This window comes from Rhinatrema bivittatum, chromosome 6 (genome assembly GCF_901001135.1).
Source record: "Rhinatrema bivittatum chromosome 6, aRhiBiv1.1, whole genome shotgun sequence".
In the NCBI taxonomy this organism is placed as follows: domain Eukaryota; kingdom Metazoa; phylum Chordata; class Amphibia; order Gymnophiona; family Rhinatrematidae; genus Rhinatrema; species Rhinatrema bivittatum.
Window position 1 is genome coordinate 59,903,260 of NC_042620.1, and position 24,542 is coordinate 59,927,801.

General features: G+C 42.6%; 1 protein-coding gene across 1 annotated transcript in view; it reads right to left on the reverse strand.

Moving 5' to 3' along the window:
- LRP1B (LDL receptor related protein 1B) overlaps positions 1 to 24,542 on the reverse strand; it is a 3,516,099-nt gene that overhangs the window by 2,141,165 nt on the left and 1,350,392 nt on the right. Inside the window, 1 exon segment of the mRNA XM_029607894.1 lies at positions 19,248 to 19,376. Coding sequence (XP_029463754.1) covers positions 19,248 to 19,376 — 129 coding nt within the window.

The following is a 24,542-nucleotide window of genomic DNA, read 5'->3' on the forward strand; positions in this document are numbered from 1 at the left end:
CATATAATAATGCAGAGTTGGAGCAATATAGTTTAGCTTTCTATGATAATTGTTGGATGAATTATCAAAGTTTGCATTCCAGTTTGAAATGTATTAATGTTCAACGCTTTAGAGTCTTCTTTCTATTAAATTCATTAATCTTGGAGACAATCCAAAAAGAATCTGAAGCATTTCGAGACAGACAGGTGCTAGGGAGTCTCTCATGTTTGATGATTGCATGCATTTGTCCCATTTGCCCAGTGCTAGTGACCTTTAGTCCATGGCAGATGTAAGGAACACAACATAAGTTTATTTTTATTTCTTAAGGAAACACTTTCTGTTTGTCAGGTCTTTTAACCATATTGTGTCAGTCACTTTAATACTGCCTGACTACAAAACTAGTAACTGTTCTACGCATATTGTTACATAAATCCCCCAAATTCCAAATATAGTAGGACATACAATATTCCAAGAAGGAATCACAACAAATAATTTTATCAAAATGAATACAAAGATGTCAAACCTCCTTATAGGCACACTGCATCTCAGATACTGATGTCAACAAAATCAAGAGTGCAACCATTTCCTGATATTAAGCCATAAGTGTCACTTCAAAATGTGTTATACAAACAACTTTTAGTGACCTTATCCTTATTGCACTAGAAGTAAATATGACCCAGGTTTCCCCTCTGTTCCATTTGAGACCATTCAGTAGCTGATTTTTACCTCTGATGGACCTTAGGCATGGGCAGTCAGCTGCTTCCTCCTCCACACCTCCCTTCCCCAAAGTAGCAGCTGACCCTTGTAATGATGATGGAGCCTTCTAATTCTGTTGCATTATGCTACAGGGGCAGATTTACAAAGAGAGAGCGTATGCCTCCTTGAGGCAGCCATCGATTTGCACTTACCTGCTCTGCTATTGGTAAGTACTCATCTGAGAACATTTGTCTAATATTTTGAAATGAAGACAATAGTATGTTTTCAAAAGTATTTCTTGTATAAAAATGCTTTTTGTATATATGCTTGTAAAAGCGATTTTCATAATGACATTCAGGAGAGCTAGATATAAAATGGTGTTCCAGTGATGATGTCACCAGGGACGGCGGAGGAAACCTGAGCTTCATGGTCCCCTGTGGGTTCCCCCCCGATTGCCCCAAGATAGAATGGCGATTCGAGCAGCCCTTGACTCGGGGGCCTTTGGAGTCCGATGAGACCCCAAGGTTGTTGATTCTGAGCCCATCAGCGCTGGATGAGGGACTGAAGCTGCCACGGCGAGTCCAAGATGGTGACCACCATGCTGAGCGGCCCTCTCTTCTAGCGGCTCTAGGGGCACTGTTCAGCGGCGCTTTTCCCTCGGAGACACCTGAATATCTTCCGGATGGTCTTGGGACCTGGCAGTGAGTCCGATAGGGACATGGCATGGAAAAACCTGTAAGGGCAGCTGCTGGGCCGTGATGGTATTGCTTCCATGAGGTATTGTAACTGAGCCTGCTGGGGAGCGGGGGTCAGCTCTCTGAGACTGCCACCACTGTTCAACATCTTGGGAATTCCTGCACCCTGGGCCCTTCTCCCTTTTACTGGTGTAGAGAAGGGATGGACTGAGTCTTTTGTTTCCTGGAAACTTCTTGCCTAGCCCAGATCTGAAGCCCGGCCTCGAAAGGCTACTAATACTAAAGGCAGTAACTGTCTTCACTCCCAGGTTTTATTGTTGAATTCAGCTAGCTGGCTTGGACTTTCCCTCTCAGATATCTCATCGGTGCACGTTTGCCATCCTGCATTTGTATTGTTGCCCATGGTGCCCCCTTATTGTCTGGGGTGGGGGCGATGTGACAGAGGAGCGCGCGGAAGAGTGTCGTCTGCCGGTCTCGCACCCCTACTGCTAAGATTCTAATTTTCCTTGGTCAAAGCTCACTGAGGCGCAGCTCCTCTCGTTAAATATGCCTATAACTGATTCTGAAATCCATGCCATCATACACGACCTAAAGCTGGGAAAGGCGGCTGGCCCCGGAACAGAATTTTACAAGATTTTGAAATTTCCCATTTTGCCTGCGCTACGGCCATATTACAATAGCCTAGTCCAGGGGACTTCGGTTACGCCCACGGAAAATCAATCCACTATAGTATTACTCCCCAAACCTGGGAAAGATCTACAGGAAGTGGGCTCGTACAGGCCCATATCTCTAATCAATGGGGATTTAAAAATAGTAGCAGCAGTGTTGGCAGCCAGATTGAATTTCCTCCTGCCCTCTGTAATTCATGGAGACCAAACAGGCTTTATCAAAGGGCGCCAGGGCGTTAAAAATGTGAGGCGCCTGATTGGTCTTTTAAGTTTTCATCTCAAGACTGAGGCCCTGGTGCTAAGCCTGGATGCAGAGAATGCCTTTGATTCCCTTTCGTGGGACTATTTGTTTTGGGCTCTACAAGCTTATGGTACATCGGGTTCCTTTCTATCTTGGCTGCAAGCACTGTATGCTAATCCCAGTGCCAGGTTACTTATTAATGGTACTTTGTCAGAATCTTTCTCTATTTTATGTGGAGTCCGTCAGGGATGCCCCATGTCCCCTCTTTTATTTGTATTAGCACCGGAGCCTCTGGCTATTAAGCTGCATTTGGAAGATGGGTTCCGGGGCCTCTGCATCAGCCGTCATCAGATGAAATTAGCAATATTCGCTGATGACATCCTGCTGTTTGTGGGGCAACCTCGGACTAGCATCCCTGTTATTATTCAATGTTTTAATGTGTTTCAATCCATAACGGGCCTGACCAACAACTTTTCCAAATCGGAGGTGCTTGCCCTTGACCCTGGAGTGCAACACCATTGGCCGGGAGGGTTCCCGTTCATGTGGGCTTAGAATAAAATGAAATACCTGGGGGTTTGGATCTCGCAAGATCCTCTAGATCTTTATGCCCTGAATATAAAAAGTACTCTGGCAGAATTGGATGCCCAGCTCAAGGCTTGGCGCTCCCTACCTCTTTCCCTCTTTGGCAGAAGTGCTCTCCTTAAGATGGTGCTCATGCCCAAGCTACTTTATAAATTACACATGTTGCCCTGTTGGCTCACTGGTGGAGACATACGGTGGTTGCAGTCTTCATTTCAAAAATTCCTTTGGGCGGGGAAAAAAGTGAGGTTACTTTATTAGGTGTTGATGCATCAGAGAGGGGAGGGGGGCCTCGGCCTGCCAGATGTCCGGTTATATAATGCTGCCTGCCAACTCCGCTATGTGGGGGAGTGGCTCCTTGATGAGTATGCATACTGTGAGGATGGACTGGTTATTAGCATGGTCGCCCCCTGGTCCCCTCTGTACCTGATCCAGGCCAGTACTGGGGCTTATCGGACCTTAACTATCCCTCGCAGCTTGGTGCAGCCATGTCGACAGGCTTGGCACTGGATACGGTCACGAGGTGGAGTGGCTGGCCTTCCATCTCTCTTCATGCCCTTAATGGGTAACCTGGATTTTCCCTCAGGCCGAGCCAACCATTTTCTTTTTGACGATTGGCTACAAAAATGTTTGGCGTTCATTTTTCACTTCTATGCCAATGACTCGCCAGTAGTGAACGACTTTGCATCTTTGGCCAGAGACTATGAATTGCCATCTAAACATTTCTATGCATACTTGCAGACACGTCATTACCTCCAATCCTTTCGCTGGACTGAGGAGTCCTATCGCCGGGAGTCCACTTTTACGCAGAGCTTTTTTGATGGGGCCCTAAAGTGTAATACCATCAAAGGCTGGTGTGAGTTCGGCAGAACATATCGCTCTGTGCCACATATGGTCTCTCTGGCCCGATATTGGACTGAGAAGTGGGCAATAGACATCCCCACTCCATACTTGCTTTCATGTTTCGAGCTTATGCCTAAAAGCCTACCGGATCTCTCTCTTCAAGAGCTACAATTCAAGATTTTACACCACATCTTTTGTGATGATGTTCACCGCTGCCATATGGGGAAATTGCCCTCTCCTAAGTGTATTAAATGTCATCAAGCGACGGGCACTTTGGCACACAGGTTGTTTATCTGCCCTGTCCTGCGATCATTTTGGACTAAAGTGCTTGCAGTAGTCGCTCAGTGCACTGGCTCCTCTATTGGCTGGACGGGCAAGTTACTCCTTTCTGGTTTATGAGGTGCTCTCCCTTTTTACAAGCTGTTCTTGGATAAATTTGGCCATACTGCAATACTATTGGCATGCCGCACGATCTTAGCTGACTGGATAACGCTAGACATGCCGTCCAACCTGCGGGCCTGGTTTCGGCGATTTGCATCCTCAATGCAAATGGAATGGTTAGTTGCACTGAACAACAAGAAAAAACAGGACTCGATCTTGCTGGTCCACTTGTTATGCACTATTGCCGTCGGACCTCCAATCCACCCTACTTGCCACCGGATATCATCCTTCTTGGAATTGATTGGATCTCCCGTGCCACTTGGAATGTCCTGTACCTCGGCGCTTGATGAGCTATCATTGCGTACTACAGTGGGGAATGGACTTTGAAAGGACGTTCAATATTTCTTCTCTACGTATGTCTGTAATTCTTGTCATAGAGGAGTTATCTCCCAGGGGTTGGGGAGGGGGGAGGGAGTTGTGTGCAGTATGAAGAATGTCTGTGGTTGTATGTGGTATGACTGGGTAGTGGGATGTGGTTTGATTTTGGTCTGTTTCTCCTGGTCTGAAGGACCTCAAAAGGAGAGTACGCAGGGTGTTGTTACAGTTGGCTTTGATACTTTGGGGGATTGCTCTTATAGTATAAGACTGCATTAATCTCTGGCTCATATTGTACCTTCTTCTTCCCCAAGGTATAGTTTTGGTTGTACCTGTGTTGCTCATTAATAAAAATGATTTTGACAAAAAAAAAAAATGGTGACCCATATTAAACAGGAACTAATTGAGACAGCTGTAGGAGTAAATGAGTATAGAGGTTAGAGGAAAGGGTTCCATGCCTAGCTACATGCAGTAGGCTGTGCTGAAAGGGACTCAAGGATGAAATGGTATGTAGCATGCAAAAGAAGAGGCCACACACAAAAGTTTAAAAAATTACATAACTTTTATATAAAACTAAAATCTTTTAAAATATTTAACAAACAGAATTTTTTTGAAAAGTAATTAGGGGTAGTTAACAATAGGGAGATTACTACATGTATAAATAAAAGACTCCAGGAACCACAGAAGGATTGCTCCTGATAGGTCTAGGTGGTTGGGGGCTGTGGTGGACGCCTTATGTCTTATGCCCACCTGTATCCACCAGCCTTCTGAGGGCAGCATGCATCCTATGGATATCTTCTCCCAACATCCAGACAACTGCTGCCACATCCACAAGATCCTGGGCCTCTGGGCTCCAGCCACAGTCAGACTCTTCAGCCATGGAGTGCTGGCAAAATTTAAAGGAAGGCTACCCAGTGAGAAACTCACCTTCTTCTCTCAGGAATGGCTGGCAATCATCAGTACCTATGACCTAAAGTCCCTGGCAGAAAAAAGGATGGTGGCCCTACAATGGTGGGGATGGGAAGTCTGCAGCCTGGGTCCAACAGCTGGAATATATCTGGCTGCTGTGCCACTGCAGGGAGCAGTATAGTGGGCTGCTGGCCATATGCGTCTGGCATAGCAACTGCTCTAGCATTAGGGACCAGATTGATTTCTTCCTCCTCCTCTTGCCGCTCCTCCTTGAAGCTGTTGGTATCTGTGAACAGATAAAAATATGTATGGCAAGCTGTCTGCTGGTGTGCACTGTGGTTTGATGTGAAGCACCAATCAAACTGTAGGAGTGCATTCCATTTATGTGAAAGGTAGAGGCAATGAGTTGGGATCATCGCTGTGCTACACTCTAGAGATGTGAATCGTGTGCCCAATCGTCTTAATGATCGGGTTCGGCTGGAGGGAGAAAAAAATCTGATCGCTGGAGATGTGAATCTGAATCGGTTCCGATTCACATCGTTAATTTTTTTTTAGTGAGGCCCGACCCTTTAAAATTTAAAATTGACCCCTTACCTTCCCCCACTCCCCCCCCCGAACCCCCCCAAAACTTTTTACGAATACCTGGTGGTCCAGTGGGGGCGCGGGGACTGATCTCCCGCTCTCAGGCCATCGGCGCCATTTTGACTACCACTGGGGAAGGGGGAGGAAGTTGGGATCGCCCCACACCGTGTCCAAGCTACGGGGCCACTCCCCTGGGCAGCCCACGCCCACCTCTCCGCACTTCCTTTCTCCTAGGACCCCGGTTTCTCTACCGTGTCCTCCAGGCCCCTCCTGGCCCACTGACTCGGGTACCCCCGCCAACCCCGCTCGCTGCGACAAATTGTACATTTGGCAATTTTCTTGCTAACATTGATTTCGAACTATCCGTCCCTATTGTTCCTAATTACTGTACCCTCCCTTCCCTCTCTCATGTTCTTTGTTGGGTGGGTGGGTAGAAAACACGAGCGCCAGCCAGCAAAAATAGGCCTGGCCCGGCGCTCGCCCTGCATTTAAGGCCCGAGGGCTCGCGAGACCCCGGGACGGGATCGGTGTGTCGATGCACGCCGGCGCGATGATGTCATCATGCCTCGACGCGCCGGCCCTGAAAATGACTCTCCACCTTGCCAGGGTGCCCCATCCCCCCCCCCCCCGGGCCGCCCCAGCCTGATCATGAGGTAAGCCAACCCCAGGGAGGGGAAGGGGGGGTCATCCCACCGGCAAGCGCCCTGTTAAGGGGGCCCTCCCTGCAGGCGTTTGTCGGTCCTTCATTCTATTGTATCTTCAATAGGGACAAGAAACTGTATGTCATCTGTGTAAATGTAGTAGTTTAGCCCCAAACCTACCAGCAGGTGACATACAGGTGGCAGATATATGTTAAACAGAGTTGCTGAAAGGGCAGATCCTTGGGGAACCCCTGTTTCAAGTGGAACCTTATTGGAAGTAGTATTTTTTATTTTTACTTGAAAGAAGCATTGCTGACTAAATGATTGGAACCAGTTTAAGACCGTTCCCTTTATCCCAATTTCAGTTAATTTTGAACACAGGATATTATGATCAACTGTGTTGAAGGCTGCTGATACATCCAAAAGTACTACAAAGTACTTCTGGCCGCTATCAAAGCCTCTGAAGGTTGTATCTACGAGTGAGATCAACAATGTTTCTGTATTAAAATGTTTCCGAAAGCCGAATTGGTTCAGAAAAAGGATGCTATTAGATTCCAGATAGTCAGATAATTGTTTTTGTACAACTTTTTCAATTAACTTTGCAAGTAGTGTGAGAATTGAGATGGGTCTATAGTTATTTAATACCTTATGATCCAAATTAGGTTTTTTAAAAATGGGTTTTATAATGGCATATTTTAATTCATTGGATAGATGTCCTTCCATTAACAACAGATGGACTATTTTATTTTATTTATTTATTTATTTATAGAGTTTTATATACCATCGTTTGGTATTTCCATCACAATGGTTTACAATTGTATCATTTGGTTAACATGGTTAGTGCAGTGTCATAGGTAAAGTGTTCAGCTAGAGTAAGAAGAGCGGATCAAACTACAAGATTAGTAGGAAATACAGTATGACATTTTTTCAAGGGTAACAAAGGTATAATATAGAAATAATTAGTAGGAAGTACTGTGTAATGTTACATTTTCGAAGGTAATAAAGGTATAAATATAGAACATGGCTTCTGTTACAGGTATATTTATGTGGCATACAGTTTTACGATCTTCCAGAATGTTGAGGGGAAGGGGGAGGTTAATGACAGTCTTGGTATGCTTTGGTGAAAAGCCATGTTTTCAGTTCTTTCTTGAAAGTTTTCTGGCTGGATTGTAGTCTAAGTGCAGTTGGTAGGGTATTCCAGAGTTGGGGGCTTGCGAGGGAGATAGCACGGTCATATATTGATGTCAGTTGTGTGATGCGGCAGGGGGAGATTGCTAGGAGTCCTTTGTTGGCGGAACAGAGGTTTCTGTGTGGTTTAATCACTTCGCTTAACCAGTCTGTTCATTCCTCATATATGTGTTTGTGTATGATGTTTGTGTATGTTGGCTAAAGTAGGAATAATAATGATGGAGATGGTTTTGATTGAGCTAATAGATATCTAGTCTAGGGGATGACCAGCAGGGTTTAAGTTTAGTAAAAATTCTATTTCTCGCTCAGATGTAAGTTCAAAAGTGTCTCAGGAAATTCCTTCTTTTGCAATCATCTTAGTTGTTTGTGGTATTGTGGCAGTTTTTGAGATTAAATTGAATATTTTATTTTTGAAAAAAATGCACTATTTCATTACATTTGTTTTCATCTATTATGTCTATTTTATTTGTAGATTGTTTTGTAAGGTTTTTTTTACTATTGAGAAGAGTGTTCGTGGATTGTTGCAAGGTTTGTGGATTTTATTTTTGAAATATAGTTTCTTGGCTTCATCTATGCTTTTTTTGTAATGGCTCAAAGCTGCTCTATATTTGCCTACCATTCCTTTAGAGATCTCCTATGCATTTCCCTTGATTTCTTGAATTCAGATATTATCCTTGTTTCCACCACCTCCACTTGGGAGGCTGTTCCATGCATCCAATGCCCTTTCTGTAATGTGCTTACTAGATTGGCCAACTCTAGCTCTAGAATAGCTCCAGCAGTCTAGATTAGGTTCCAGCCAAGCTTTTGAGCCAAGAGAGACCCTCACCTCCAGCTGCAGGCTGCTCCAGAAATCTCTGCTCCAAAAATGCTTGGTATCGGAGCAGAAGTTCCTAGAGGTGGAGCTTGAGCTGAGGGTCTCTCTCTTGGCTTGGGAGCCAGCCTGGAGCTAGGCTATTTGAGCCACTCCAGAGCCAGAGATGGCAAACTCAGAGCATGCCAATCCTAGTGCCTACTTTTATTTATTTATTTATTTATTTATTTAAAGTATTTTCTATACCGATATTAGTGGTTACATCATATCGGTTTACATCAAACTGCAGGTTGAGAAAGTTACATCAAACAGGGACTGGGCAGTGGACTATAGAGACATAACTAGAATAAATATAATATGCAAGAAAAGCAAGCAATCCAACTGAGGAAAGGAGAAAATGTTAACATTTTAGAAAAACAGGTAATGACTTAGGGCATAATAAAGCAGCAATGGATAAAAGAAGCAGGGGACCTAGTCTGGGAATGCCTGTTTGAAGAGCCAGGTCTTTAGCTTTTTCTTGAAATTGATGGTGCAAGGCTCAAGGCGGAGGTTTGTGGGTAATGAGTTCCAGTGGGAGGGGCCAGCAATAGAGAGGGCATGATCCCTGGTAGAGGTGAGGTGTGCATTCTTGAGGGAAGGGATGTGGAGGCTGGAGGGTGCCTTTAGTTGTTGCTCTGGTGGGGCGGTTGGAGGTTAAGAAGTGGAAAGGCTCGTCAAGCCAGTTGGAGTTGTGGTTGTATATGGATTTGTGAACAATGGTAAGGGTTTTGTAGATGATACGTGAGGGGATTGGGAACCAATGGAGCTTCTTCAGGAGGGGAGTAATGTGGTCGTATTTGCGGGCATTTGTGATTGTTCTAGCAATGGCATTCTGCAGCATTTGTAGTGCTTTTATGGTGGAATAGGGTAGGCCAAGGAGTAGAGAATTACAGTAGAGAATTACAGTAGAGAATTACTTTTACCCATATAGGGGATGGACAATTTTTAAATATCTCTTTTACCTGAGCAAAAAGCTCTTTATAAAGATAAATTACTTTTGAAAATTGCCCTCCTAATACTTAAAGCCTGGTTTGTATGCCTGCTGAGAATTTCAATAGCCATTTCACTGCTTTGTTTTGCTGCAAATGTATAGCTAAGTTAATGCTTTGATAATAGAGTCCCCCAGCAGAAGATCTTTGTTGTTATGGGGTCATTTGACAGTTCTCTTGGATTTTTATTTATAGGGATTCCTTTGTTACCACTTCAGATGCTATTTGTAGAATATCATCTGATTTCTATGCCACAAAGGCATTTTATAGGGGTATCTTTTATTTTGTGGGGAGAAGGATGGCTCATATCTCTATCAGAACCCATTGTAACTCATTTTTTTCCTGGTTCATCATATTTTTGTGGGAATGGGGTCAGTGATCAGGATGCTGTATAGGCAGGAATAAGACTTTAATTTTAGCTAATTTGTTTTTAAGCTGAGTCAACTACTTCCACATTGCAGAGAGTTGCAGACAGATAATGCAAGCTCTAAACCTCCAGATGGTCTGCCTAGGGACTAGAGCATCAAGGTTATAACACCAAATAAATTCCATTATGTGAAATCTTTTATTTATGTGAAATAACTAAAGATGTGTAAAGAATCCTCAAAATCCCCACTTAATGTAAATGAGTACCATTTTAGAAAGAAATGACCTTTTGTCCTTTTGACCTTTGAGCATGAAAGACTATATGGACAATTTTCAAACTATCAGATTTGAGACAAACATCATGCATACTTTTTACCAGCAGGTTTTGCATCATTTCTCAAAGCAAAAGTATGCAGGTAATGTTTCTTTGTAATGTGCAGGAGATGCAAAGTATGTGTCTTCACTGGTACCTGCTTATTCTGCAGGTTGATTTTTATAGGAAAAATACATGTATAGAATTGAAAATGCAATCTATGGAGGTAATTGTCAAAATGATTTATACATTTAAAACTGGATTTTACACACAGAAATGGGCTTTTGAAAATTGCTACAATATGTTACATTTACGCACATAACACCTTTTAAAATTACCTTTTATGTGTATACTTTTCCTTTACTGACTTAAACACACCCCTAGGAATGCCTCTTAGTGTGTCTAAAAGTTGCATGTGTCCTGGAAGAATACACATACTCAAGAGAGGGCAATTTTCAGATAGCTGATTAGTGCAAAGTAAGGATTGTATGGTATTCACCTCAGAGTTCTGAGAGAAATCAAACAAGACATTTCAAACTTGTTACCAGAAATCTATAACCAATCATTTAAAATTGCCAAAGTACCTGAAGACTACAGGGTGGTAAATTTAGCACTGATTTTTAAAAAGGACTCGGAGTAATCAGGGAAAATATAAATCAGTGAGCTAAGCAAAATGGTAAAAGCTATTCTTAAAAACAAAATACTGACTGCATAGATAGACATGGCTTAGGGGGAGAAAAGCAATAAGGGTTTATCAATGGGAAGTCTTGTTTTACTAATCTATTTATATTGAAGGTGTAAATAAACATGTGGATAACCAGTTGATATAATGCATTTGTATTTTTAGAAGGCATTTGATAAAGTCCTTCATGAGAGACTCCTTAGGAAATTAAAGTGTCATAGGCTAGGGGACAATGTCCTTTGGGGGTCATTTTCAAAGGAGATACGCATGTAAATGTGACATACTATCGTAGCAATTTTCAAAAGCTATTTACTCGAGTAAAGTGCACTTACTTGAGTAAATCCTATGGACAATTCAATGGCATATATTGTAGCAATTTTGAAAAGCCCACTTACTTGAGTAAAGTATATTTACTTGAGCAAAAACCAGTTTTGCTTGAGTAAATGCTTTTTAAAATCTACCCCTTTGTGAATTGGTAACTGGTTAAAAAAAGAGAAAATAGAAAGTTAGGATCAGTTTTTGAACTGGAGAATGGTCAATAGTGTAATGCCCCTGGGACATGTGCTGTTTAACATATTCAATACTGATCTGGAAAAGGGAACAAGAAGAAGGATAATTCAATTTTCAGATGACACAAAATTATTCAGATTGTAAGAAATTGCAGAAGGACCTTGCAAGACTAGGAGTTTGAGAATCTAAATAGCAGATAAAGTGCAAAGTGATGCACACAGAGAAAAATAAACCCACTACAGGTACACAATGCTGACTTCCATATTAGAAATCACCAACCAGATAAAGGATCCTAAAGTGTTCCTAAACAATGTGGCAGTGGTCAAAAAAACAACGAGAATGTTAAAAATTATTTGGAGAGGAATGGAAAGTAAAACAGAAAATGTCTTAATGCCTCTGTACTGATCCACGGTGCAACTGCATTTTGAATATTGCATGCAATTCTGGTCTCTCTATCTCAAAAAAGACATAGTAGAACTAGAAGTAAAGAGAAGGGTAACAGAAATAATTGTCATGGTCACTAAGCCCTTGCACTAAGGTATGAGTGATACTGCCTAGTAAGAGTACCCACTAGGCTCACACATCAGTAGGCAGACACTTCTGAGGCTGAATGTTAGTCTTCACCTGTACCAACTCTTTTCCCCGCAAGTTGAGCCCTTGGGTCCAGAAGCTGGCAGGACTTAGGTAGGGTCCCATGAGCAGAGGAGGTCCAGAGGTGGGCCAAGGGTCAGAGCAGGCTCTATTCTGGCTAGGTGGAGCTCCATGTACTACTCCAGGATGGCGGCGTATAAGCATAGACCGTGCCAGGCAGTAGTTTGGGCAGGCAGCATACGGACACAACAGGAATTTCATGTAGAGGTCAGAGCAAGAAGTGTACAGGTAAGGTCGTTAAGCAAGCAGGGGTCGGTTATGAGAGAGCAAGGAAGTGGAGAGAGGTGCAAGGCCAGGGATCAGAGACAAGGAGGAGCGAGAGAAGGAAAACAAAGCTGGGTTCAGGGCAACACAAGGTCAGGCTGGCAGGCAGGGACAGGAACTGGAGTGGATGAAATGTCAAAAGCAGGAATGAAGACAGGAACAGGCGTTGGAATGAAGGCAGGGTCAAGAGTAACATGCACTTCAGCAAGGCAGGAGAACCTATTGCTGAGACAGTGACTAGAGGCAAAGCAAATGTTTAACTACACCGCTGCACTGATGTCATCCTCGAGCGCCGGTCCTGGGTCTCCTGCTTTGAGGTCTTCATAATCTTGCATGCGGTGTGTGCGTCTTTGGGGAGGGATGGCAGGAAGAGCAAGGCATGGTGGTGTCCCTGGGGTGAGTGCAGACCAGCCGTGGCATAGCATCCATGGCCGGCCCATAATTTCAATATAAAAGGGAATGGAACAGTTCCCTTATGAAGAAAGGCTAAACTGGTTATGTCTTTTCAGTTTGGAAATAAGGTGATAGGCAATGGATATGATAGAGATTTATAAAATCATGAGGGACTGGAAAAGATAAATAGGGGACAATTATTTACGTTTATGATTAATACTAAAAGAAGGGGACAGTCCTAGAAACTAACAACTAGAAGAAGATTTAAACCAAATCATAAGAAGCATATTTTCATTCAGCGCACAATCAAGCTATGGCATGCTCCCTAATATCAAAAGGGGACCAACAACAATAATGCTGTTGGTAACAGAGGGGGAAGTCAGCCTGAACCCAAACAATGGCACTAGGCAGGAAGAGTTGGTTTCTACACCTCAAACAGGTTCCAAAGGACAGATTGACCAAACCTACTGTTGCATCGGCCATGCCTATCCAGACAGCAATGAGATGTGAATGTGTGAAGGGAACTCCACATCGCAGTGTTGCAGGTCTCCTCCATGGGAACTACTTGCAAGTAGGCCACTGATGCTGCCATGGCTCTGACAGAATGAGCCTTGACATGACCCCCAAGATACAGTCCTGCCTGGACATAATAGAAGGAGATGCAATTTGCTAGCCAATTGAATAGAGTCTGTTTGTTAACGGTAATGCCCAACCTATTCTTGTAAAAAGAAATCAAAAGTTGGGTGGACAGTCTATGGGTTTCTGTCCATGCCAAATAGAAGGCTAAGGCTTGCTTTCAGTTCAAACTGTACAGTGCTTATTCACCTTGGTGTGAATGGGGCCTTGGAATGAATATTGGCAGGGCGATTGACTGGTTAAGATGGAAGTCCATCACCACCTTAGGCAGGAACTTAGGGTACGTATGCAAGACCACCCTGTCATGATAGAACTTAGTATAAGGTGGATAAGTCACTAAAGCCTGGAGTCACTGATCCTGTGCATTGAAGTGACAGCCACCAAAAATATGACATTCCAGGTCAGGTACTTCAGGGCACAGATACACAGCATCTCTAAAGGAGGTTTAATCAGCTGAGTTAGCACCATGTTGATATCCCAAGATAGAGTAAGAAGCCTCAGCCTAAGTCCAGGCCCAATGCCAGGGCCCAGCCGGAGGCCAGGACACAATGCCTGGGCTTCAGTCCAGGGTGAGACAGGCCCAGGCTGAGGTCTTCTTCTTCAGATGCACTTTCTTCTTTCTTTGCTCTTCAAATGACGGCATCCACTAGGGACGTGCTGGAGTTAACTAATTCTGGCACATCTTCCACAGTGGAGGGCACCCTTTTGATATACATCAGTTAATTTAATTTCTATATATCAAATTGGCACCCTCTGCAAGGGAGGATGCACCACAGTTAATTTACTCTGGCACATCACAATCAGACACCTTCATTTGTGGGAACAGGCCTCCTGCCAGGCCCCAGCATCAGGCCAGGGCCCAGGCCCTGGCCAGGCTGAAGTCCAGGCATTGGGACTCGGCCTCTAGGCCAGACCTTGGCATCGGTCTTTGGCCAGTCCCTGGCCTAGGCCAAGGCCCAGGCTTTGTTGTTAGGCCTGGGCTTGTGCCTAGGCTTCGGGCCTGGGCCTGGGCTGAGGCTGAAGTCTAGGCATTGGGACCTTGTGTCCAGACCAGGCTCCAGCATAAGGCCTGGTCCCAGGCTTTGGCCTAGGCTGAGGCTGAGGTGTTGGGACTTGGCTTCTGGGCCAGGCCCTAGCATCGGGCCTGGGCCTGGTCATGCTGTCAGATCCCAGACAGAAAAGGTAAGTGGGGGTTGGGATATTTCCTGACCCCGGCAAAATCTTTTGGGCATGGATCTTTTCTCGGGTCTTGACCCTGGCAAGAGACCCCATCATCACACAGGCTGTGGCCTCTGTATCGGGCCTTGACTTATGCTTAGGCAAGGCCTTGGCCTCAGCACAATGCATTAGGCATAGGATGAGGTGCCTGTATCACACTCTGGAGTAGGCCATGACCCCTGCTTTTGGTCTTGGCCTATTCCCTAGGCGAGGCCCAGCCTTGGTGCTAGGCTTTTTTTTTTTTTTTTTTTTAGATTTTCAAAACAAAACGAGATTCTGATGATATTTTGTTGTAATTTAAATCATTTTGCTTTGAAAATAAACCAAAAAGGAAATTTCATTGTCATTTTCTATTTTATTGTTATTTCCTATTTCAATTCTTTGAAATGCACATCCTTAACAAATTGCACACAAGTAAGCCAAAAATGGAGTTTACAGTTCCCTACAACATTATGCAGTCCAGGATGTGTATACATGCCAAATAACTATATACATATATCTACGACTGTGACTCACTCCTGATTGGCTCCACACATCAAGCAAGCTCAGTCTGAAATGAACTCCAGTTTAGCAATGTAGCTGCTGGTTTTGAACTATGTAGTTTTACACTTTCAGTACTCCTTCTGTCATAAGCAGAGCTGGAAGCATAAACTACATAGTTCAAAGCCAGCTTCTGCTTGTGACAGAAGCAGTGTTGGAGCAGCAAGAGTGGGTAGGTTCATACCTCGCTCCTGTCAGAGATTTTTCCGAATTGGTGGGGAGGGATGAGAGGATCTAGGGGTTGAAGGGTGTGGCATAGGTCTGGCAGCCAGATAGTTAAAAAAACCTTACCAGTTATATTCAAAAATAGCAAATTAGGTTTTTAAGTTAACTAGGTACAACTTGCGGATAACTTGCGGATAACTTTGGGGGTGAACATACATAGCAGACATTTATCCCTCTGAATATATTGGACAAGTCATCTAGCTAACTTTAGCCAAGTAGCTTGTCTGCTTCCTGGCCTACTAAATATGAACCTCTAAATGTTTAATTTCATGAGAGTAATATGGAACTTTAACTGGACTGGATAAGATTGTGCAGTAATAGTATCTGACAGAATCTGACTCAGAATCTGAAATCAGATTTTTTAGGAAAAGTAAGGGGTATGCAAACATCAAGGGCAGCAATCACTTTGGTTTCTTTTTTAATCCTGTAATAGATAGTTAATTGAATATTCTCGAATCCCCCACCATTTACATCTATACCAAATAAAAGATGATATCAATCAAAAGATTTGGAACAAGATGGCATGATATCAGGGACGCTGTGGTCAAATATTACTTGAACCCTCCATGTTTCCTATGTTAGAAGAAGCAAAAGCAAATGTTTCTTCTGCATTTTCAGGACTACTTTTGAATTTTCATTAAATATTAGTTTCCTGTGATTTTATTTTTTTTTAATGATTATGCATTATTTTTCTGAAAAGCAGATTGATCATATAAATACATTACAATTGTAAAGCTATAATTATAATAACAATAATAATAAAGATAGTATAGTTATATACTGTGTATATATATATATATATATATATAGAGAGAGAGAGAGAGAGAGAGATAAAGAGAGAATATATTTCTGACTTTGCTTATTAGGGTTCTGATTCATTAAAGGGTGAATTTTCAAAACCTAACAGGCATAAAAATTAGCATATACATATTTAAATAGCCTCTACTTGTGTATTCCATATTTTATAAAAGTAAAAAATGTGTGCGTATTTTCATGTGCATGTATACACACATAAAAAAGGGTGTTCTAGGGGTATTCCAGGGCAGATCCACACTTCCGCATGTAAGATACTATTTTAAACATTTACATTTAAGTCATTTGAATAGTTTTACACCTGGTGTAAGTGATATTAGACGTGTTTATTGTGTACAACTGATTGGGTCGGAGGGCTGCGAGAACTGGGGGGCCGGGGAGCAACCTGAAGAATCAAGAGGGTCTTGATGACCTGGGGAAGGTTTGAGCAAACTGGTTGACTAATTGGTAAATGGCTTACGCTTATTTATGTGCACATATTTTAAAACTGTATGACTTTCATGGATAAGTCCTCATTTACTATCACACATAAGAATTACACACGTATATTTTAAAAATAGGAAGGAAAAGAATTAGCGTTCACTGCATTGATATGCGTGGTTTCAGTAAATTGCATATATTCACGTGTATGCATTAGGGGTGGGGATTCACTTGAAACAAATTAGGAAATAAACATGATATTTCCTATTATCCATCATTGATTTTGGGGATGGAGCCAAAAGAAAACACATTTAAAAAAACAAAACAAAACCCCAAACAAGCCCCAACTCTTCTTATTTATTAAAATAAGGAGCCCCCTCCCCCCACCAGCAGAGCCCCTCTCCACCCTCCTGATCCCCTCAGGACTTACTAAAAATTCCTCACAATTCTGGGCTGGAGGCTGCCATTAGTCAAAATGGTGTCGGCCGCTCTTTGCTCCTACCAACTGAAAGGGGCTATCGGTACCATTTTGAAACACCAAATCCTATAGCTATTTCAATGGCATATATTATAGCAATTTTCAAAAGCCAACTTAGATAAATAAGGTACATTTACATGTGTAAAAACTAATTTTAAGCATGTAAATGCTTTTTAAAATCAGGCCCTAACAGGTGAATTTTCAAAGAAGTTATGCACATAAGTGTAACCTACCACCGTAGCAATTTTCAAAAGCCATTTACACACATAAAGTGCACTTATGAAGGTAAACTCTATGGTCAATTGAGTGGCATATTGTATATTGCAGCAATTTTCAAAAGCCCCCGTAATAAAAGTGCTTTTACACACTTAGGGGCAGATTTTCAAAGCCAACGTGCGCTGAGCCTATTTTGCATAGGCCTGGCGACGCGCGCAAGCCCCAGGACTCGTGTAAGTCCCGGTGCTTGAAAAAAGGGGTGGGACGGGTTGGTCCAGGGGCGGGGAATGGGCATGGCCAGAGGCCTCTCCACTGCTGCTGGGCATGGGGATTGCGTGCCGGCACTTGGCCGGCACGCGCAACCTACGCCTGCCCAGAGGCAGGCGTAAATTAAAAAATAAAGGTAGGGGGAGATTTAGGTAGGGCTGGGGTGGCAGGTTAGATAGGGGAAGGGAGGGGAAGTTGGGGGGGACAGAAGGAAAGTTCCCTCTGAGGCTGCTCCGATTTCGGATTTTGGAGCGGCCTCGGAGGGAACGGGGAAAGCAATCGGGGCTCCCCTTGGGCTCAGCGTGCACAAGGTGCACAAATGTGTACCCCCTTGCGTGTGCCGACCCCGGATTTTATAACATGTGCGAGGCTGCACGAGCATGTTATAAAATTGGGCGTACATCTCTTATAATCCGGCTGTTAAAGCCCAATTTTATACATACAAGAGCAAATCCCTCCCCAACTCGTCCACTAATAGTTTCTTTACTCAAAGAGACTGATTTTAGAAAGCATTTTGGAAATCGATAAGGTAGGAGGTTACATTTACATACGAAGCTTCTTTGAAACATTCTAGCTTCCCCTCCCCTTTTTTCTCAGCAGGGGATCCCTCCCTATTCAAATCAGCGCATAGGCACACTTTAGAGTCTGTAAACGGCGTGTGTCCAGATGCGCGGCCATTTTATAACTTGCACACACACTATAAAACAGCCTGGGCATATGCACATATGTGCACAATTTTTAAGTGTTGTGAACACCCAGGTGCATGAATCGAGTTTGTACCATATAAATAAGGCTATTTTAAAACTGGCTCATGTTCACAACATGACCAGTTTCACCAGTTCATCCACCAGCTTGCCCAGTGTTGAGCTAGGTCCTCCAAACCCTGCTGGTTTCATAGCCTGCACCCCTCCTATCAGTTAACCCAGACCCTTTAAACCCTTCCAAAATGTTTGTTTTTTTGTTTTTACAATTATACCTCTTCCATAGCAGAAGTAAAGTTACGTGGCAGAGGACTTGGGCGCGCATAATTATTTACTTGCACATCTTTTGGCCTCTCCACAAAACGCGCATGCCCTTCTCAGATCACATCCAGACCACATTTCTTTTTGAAATCGAATGAGATGTGCATGCAGCGGGAGCTACGTGTACATCTGGGCGGCTCTTAAAATCCATTCAGCCCACGCAAGCCCGACTCATTGAGTGTGTGCCGGTATTTTTAAATCTACCTCTAAATTAAAATTTTTTAAAAATGAAAGAAAACCTAATGAAACAACAACAAAAAAAAAGACAAAGGGGGAAAAGCAAAACATAAGTTTTATCAATGCACGCCCCATAGATAAGATGTATATATGGAAATGAATAATAATCTTTGTAAATCAGTGATCATGTTTGAGCTTTACTGTTCATATAAAATAATCTATCAGTATAGAATTTCTCTAACTAATCAACACCCTCCATCAGTCGAAATAATTTTATAATTTGCTAAGAAGAAAGCTTATTCTACAGTTTTCTTTGTGGATTTATGTGTTACAGTGAAAGAAAATCCACGTACTTTGTGTGTCTAAATTATTTATTATGAACGAAAGAGCTGGAAAAGAGATATAAGATATAAGTTCAAAAGAGATAAAGACATACTTACCATTTTTGGCCTTGCAAGATTTGTTGTCAGATTGTAGTATGTATCCCTCCACACAGCTACACTTATATGACCTTTGTGTATTGGTGCAAGTTTGACTACAAGTTCCATATGAAGCACATTCATCTAAATCTGTAAGGAACAGAAAAGTCAAGCAAAATTAGCTTTCATTCTATAGGAAAAAGATACATTCATACAGTTGGAATATTAAGAAAATTACTGAAAAAAAATCAAATATCTATATAATTTACTTTTTCTGCCAATGTATATATTCTAAGGGCAACTTTTTCCAAAGATGTTATTCTCTCTATGAATGGTTTTAGCATTACTTCACAAACAGAACAAGGAGAGGGCCTAAGGTCAAAGGAGAGAATACAATAATGGATATTAACAAATCAGCAGGTGGCCATATTCAAAGAGCAATGCCACTTAGATTTTTCAAATATTAACTTATCTACTTTTAGGTTCATTTGTTTCCTTTATAGTCTTATTCATGACCCACCCATATGTTTGTCCCAGTTTATTGTTCTACTATATATTCTTACAAATGAGTTTAAGAGAATTGCTTTTCAAAGCCCAACGATCTGGAAATCACTTCATGGGAGTAAAAGAAAGATACAAAAAGATTTCAGATCATTGGTTTGATGTTTGCCAACCACAGCCCATGGATTACAAATGTTGTATTGCTTTCCATGAAGGTACCTAAAATACCACTGGTGTCAGAATGAATGGCATTCAATTTTCCATGGCCTGAGGTTTCCTTCCGCTGTCTGAAGACAAACATTTTTTTTAAAATAACAAATCAATATAACTGAATTATCAATCATAATTTATTAATTATAGTTTGTGACTTGTGTCTCAAGGAAAAAAGGACCATCGCTCAGGAATTACACATTATGGAGGGAATTTTCAAAGCCTTATATTGGGGTTGAACACATAAATATAACATATATGAAAGAAGTAGCATGTAAGTGTATATATGATATTTTATAAACCTCACAAGTACACTTACAGTATACTTGCATACTTGCAGAATCACACATTCATTTTAACTGGGATTAAGAGGCATTCCACAGTGAGTTTCTGAGGTAGAAGTGCAAGTTGCTGTTTTGGAATAACTAAACATAATTTACCAAACTTGTCCTAACACTTTACATCTGCTAATTGATTTGCTCAATTGAAATTGGATTTGTCTTTTGTCTGCAGTTTTTGGATGGGAGGTCTAGGTGAACAAGTAGGATTTGAAGATATGAAGATCTGGATTAATTGATGGAGGTATAGGCAAAGAGGTGATTCTAAGTATATACACACAACTAATTATTTTCAGCATGGTGTACGCATATACTTTAAAATTTCCCTGCCTCCATATTTAATTCAGGGTTATTTCATGCAAATTATTATAATTATATCATGCATAAAATATAGGTTGTATTTTTTTAAATGGATGGATGTTCTCCGTCATTATAAATACATATGCATTGCATACCAAATTACTGATGTACAGAAGCAAAAATTACATTTCATTTGTTTATTCTTTTTGAGGTTGGTGCATCTAAATAAGCGCATAGATTATAGCACTGCTCACATGTAAATTTCATATAAACGAGGCTATTAGCTATTACCCTGCGATGCAAGGAAGGGTGCTAAGCAAGAGACTGCCTAGCTCGTCTCCTATTACTGCCAGAAATTTAGTGCTTGCTCAGAGGCAGGCGTTAAACATCATGTGGCTTGCATGAACAAAGCTCCTCCACCCCCCCCCCCCCAAAGGACTGGCTCAATGAGCCAAGCGGTCCAGTTCGGACCCGGGGATCCTATACCTGCAATGGCAGATTCTGAGATCCATTCAGTAAAACAGCCCTTGCCAGACCTAAATCCTGCCTCCAGGTTAGGAACTGCTGCCAGGGAGCCTCCTTCAGCAGGGTTGTTCCTGGTTGGTACTTTTCACTGACTCTTCTCAGTGAATGGGCCATTCCCCTTTCAGGACAGCCTTCTGAAAGGGGATTGGTCCTTTCATTTGCATGTAAAAATGAATGGACCTATCGGCAGTAAGTGAAGGAGTGAATAAATTAATATTAAGTGTTGAGCACTTAATAAGAATGTATTCACTCCTTCACTGGTTTTCGGTGCTTTACATCTGCTGCCTATGACTTGTGCTGTGGTATAATCCATTGACGGCTAAATATCAGATGAGACCAATAATCAGTAAGAACCGTAAGGTAAGGGAGTTTGAAGAAAACATCAAAAAGGGCATGAGACCATTATAGGTAACTAGATAAGGTCTTTGTAAATTATCAGATTACCACAGCAAGACTAACAATCAGCAATTTTGTAAGGGCAGGGAATTTGAAAAGGACTTTGAAGACAGCTGGAGCAGAGAGGGAACCTCCCAAAGGTACCTAGAGTGGCTTGGGGTATCAGCAGTGCTGCCATTTAAAATCTCAAATGATAGGAGTAGAGCAACCCATCAGGAAGAGTTGCATCAAGGACCCATGATATAAAGTGAGGGCTGAATCAAACATAATAACGACATCAAAAGTCTAAGGTACTAAGAGGGATAAAGCGCTACCAGGATAGGCACATTCACCCCAGTAGATGCTGCCATTTTGACGTATGGCATTGTGCGGCATATTCGACCATCAAAATGCAGCCATTTGCTGTTGTGAATGTGCTGGAGTTAATTAAGACCGGCACAACCCCAGCAGATGGCTTCAATTGGCTTTCAATTGCCAAAGAAAGAAGACCAAGAAAAAGAGCTCCAAGGTCTAAGCCAGGAGGCCCAGCTTGAGGCCTGGATCTGAGACAAGGCCTCTGCATAAGGACCCAGCCTCCAAGCTGGGATGGGACATCAGGCCTACGCTCCAGACTAGGCTGAAGCCTCGGCGTTGTGTAGGCCAAGGCCGAGGTCACAACAACCTACCACAGCCTTGGCCTACTCAAGGCTGAGGCTTTGTCCTGGGCCTAGGCCTCAGCTGTGGTGTCAGGCCCAGCGCTCGGCTAAAGCCTCAGTCTTGCATAGTCTTAGGTTGTGGTGACCTAACATGTCCTCAGCCTACACAAGGACAAGGATTCAGCCTGGGCCTAGGTCTCCTGGCACATATCCACCAGATCAGATGAGTGGGGAACGGTGGGATCCTAGCCCCAGAATTTTTAAGGGTGAATATAGTGGGATAGGTGAGTGGGAGGACAGGTTTGGCCCTGTTTTTGTTTTTTGGTCCTTTTATTTTGTTGATTCTTTTTTTACACATGAATGAAAGAAATCAAATATTTCACATACTGAAATTAATGAGAAAAAAAACACTCCCAGAAACAGGCCGAAAATGAAAACATTTTTTTTTTCCCTGCAGACTCCTATTAATCATAGTGGCAAGTGTTCTCCAAGTCACTATAAGAGAGCTAGGAGTAGGCTGGACAGTAACAATAGCAGACATATACAGTAAGGCATAGAGCCAGGAAAGAGGATGGGAGTCATTTCATTCTATTTTTTTGCATACCTTTTCTAACATATTTCTTTTTGGGACAAAACACCCCAGCATAAATAAGAGAGATACAGGGTGGGAGAACTAGGCCATGATCCTAGAAGAGTTCAACAAAATAGCAAGATTGTGAATCAGAAAATAATTTGGATAGGAGGAGAAATTTGTAAGTAGTTTTTGTTTTTTTGTTTTTTATTTTCTTACATTTTATTTTGGGGATAAAAGACCCAAGGTTAACCAAGAAATAAGCAGAGTGGGAGAACTAGACTGGAATCCTAGAGGGGTACCACAAAATATCAGGTTTGAAAAAAGGTGACGTGGGAGGAGAAGCTTTTAATTTTAATTTTACTTATTTTATACATTTTATTTTGGGGATAAAACATTCCACTATATCCAAAAGAAAGCTAGATTGGAGAACTAGGCTAGGATCCAAGTAGCAAACAGCACAGAGTCAATACTACCAAGGTGTAGTCTCCAGAGCAGGGCAGCAAACAAAGGGGCAGCAAGACCCCCAACATGTAATGTTAGGGACAGGGCAGCTAGCCAAAGTAGCAACAAGACCTCCAAAGTGTTTTTTGTAATCCTGCCACTTTCATAGAAATTCTGGGAAACCCTGCAGAGATAGATTAATGTTCAAGATGACCACCTACAACTCCTATAACGTGAATGATGAGGCAGGCACCAGATGGTTGGTGGGCTGGAAAGATAATTTTGATCCACCTGGGACTAGTCTGGCAAGACTGCAGACTTGTGTGCCTAATATGCCAGATCTGTAGCTTTATACTTTATGAACTCTGTCAGATAGTATGTCATAAAATTTTCTGCTATGGTGAGGCTAGGGTCTTTGTTGCCAGCTCTTCCAGCTATGGTCTATATTAAGAGACATGATTCTGTGGTGGGTAATGTGGCTGAGGCATATTGAGCTGGGGGAGGATGTGGTAGATGACAGGGTTCTGCTCTCATTACTCTCTGAGGTGGCCACTCTTTTCTGTGCTACTTCCCCACTGCAGCTCTGTTTTTGGCTTGCTTGTTCATGCACCCTAACTTCATGTAAGTGAGATGCTGGGACTAGAGGGTGAGACTCCCCTTCACCCGTGGCAAACATGTAAGAACTGTTTTCTGTCAGAGGTTTCAGTCTCTCTTGCACCTGCTGCTCCAAGGACTCCATAAACTGAAACACCTCTGCTTTCATTCCCTCTTGCTCATGGAAACCTTCTAACGTCTCCTGCAGAATATGTACTATGGGGATGACCCCATCCAGGATGGCATTTCTGAAACTCAGATCTCCATGGAATCTTTGAATAACATCATCACTACCCAATCAGGAAACCCCAGAGGGCAATCCATACCTATGTTCATTTCCATGAAGAGGTGTCTACTGTTCCTCTAACTTCTGCAGCATCAGAAAGGTAGAATTCTAGTGAGTGCCAAAGTCTTAAATCAGCCACTAATGAAGCATCCCCCCAAATTTCTGCTTCTCATGAAGAAGCTGTATAGCCCTCATGCTACAATGAAAATGCCCTGCTATTTTCCTGCACCTTTCTGTCTTTTTCTTCAGGACTAGAATCCTATTTTCCTTGGCCCCCAGCCGCAGGGTATCTCTCACTGCCAGGGGCCTTAAGTGTGAGAAGAAATGGAATCCATGATAGCCCCCATCTTCCACCTCTTCTATCAAATTTGCACCACTGTCTGTCAGGAAGAAAAGCTCCAGCAAGAACACTCCAGCCTCTCTGGTCTAGCTGCAAGCCCTCCATCATCTTATTGCTGTCAGGATATTGCCCAATGTATAGCTCATATCCATCACCTGGGTGTATAGCACAAGCCA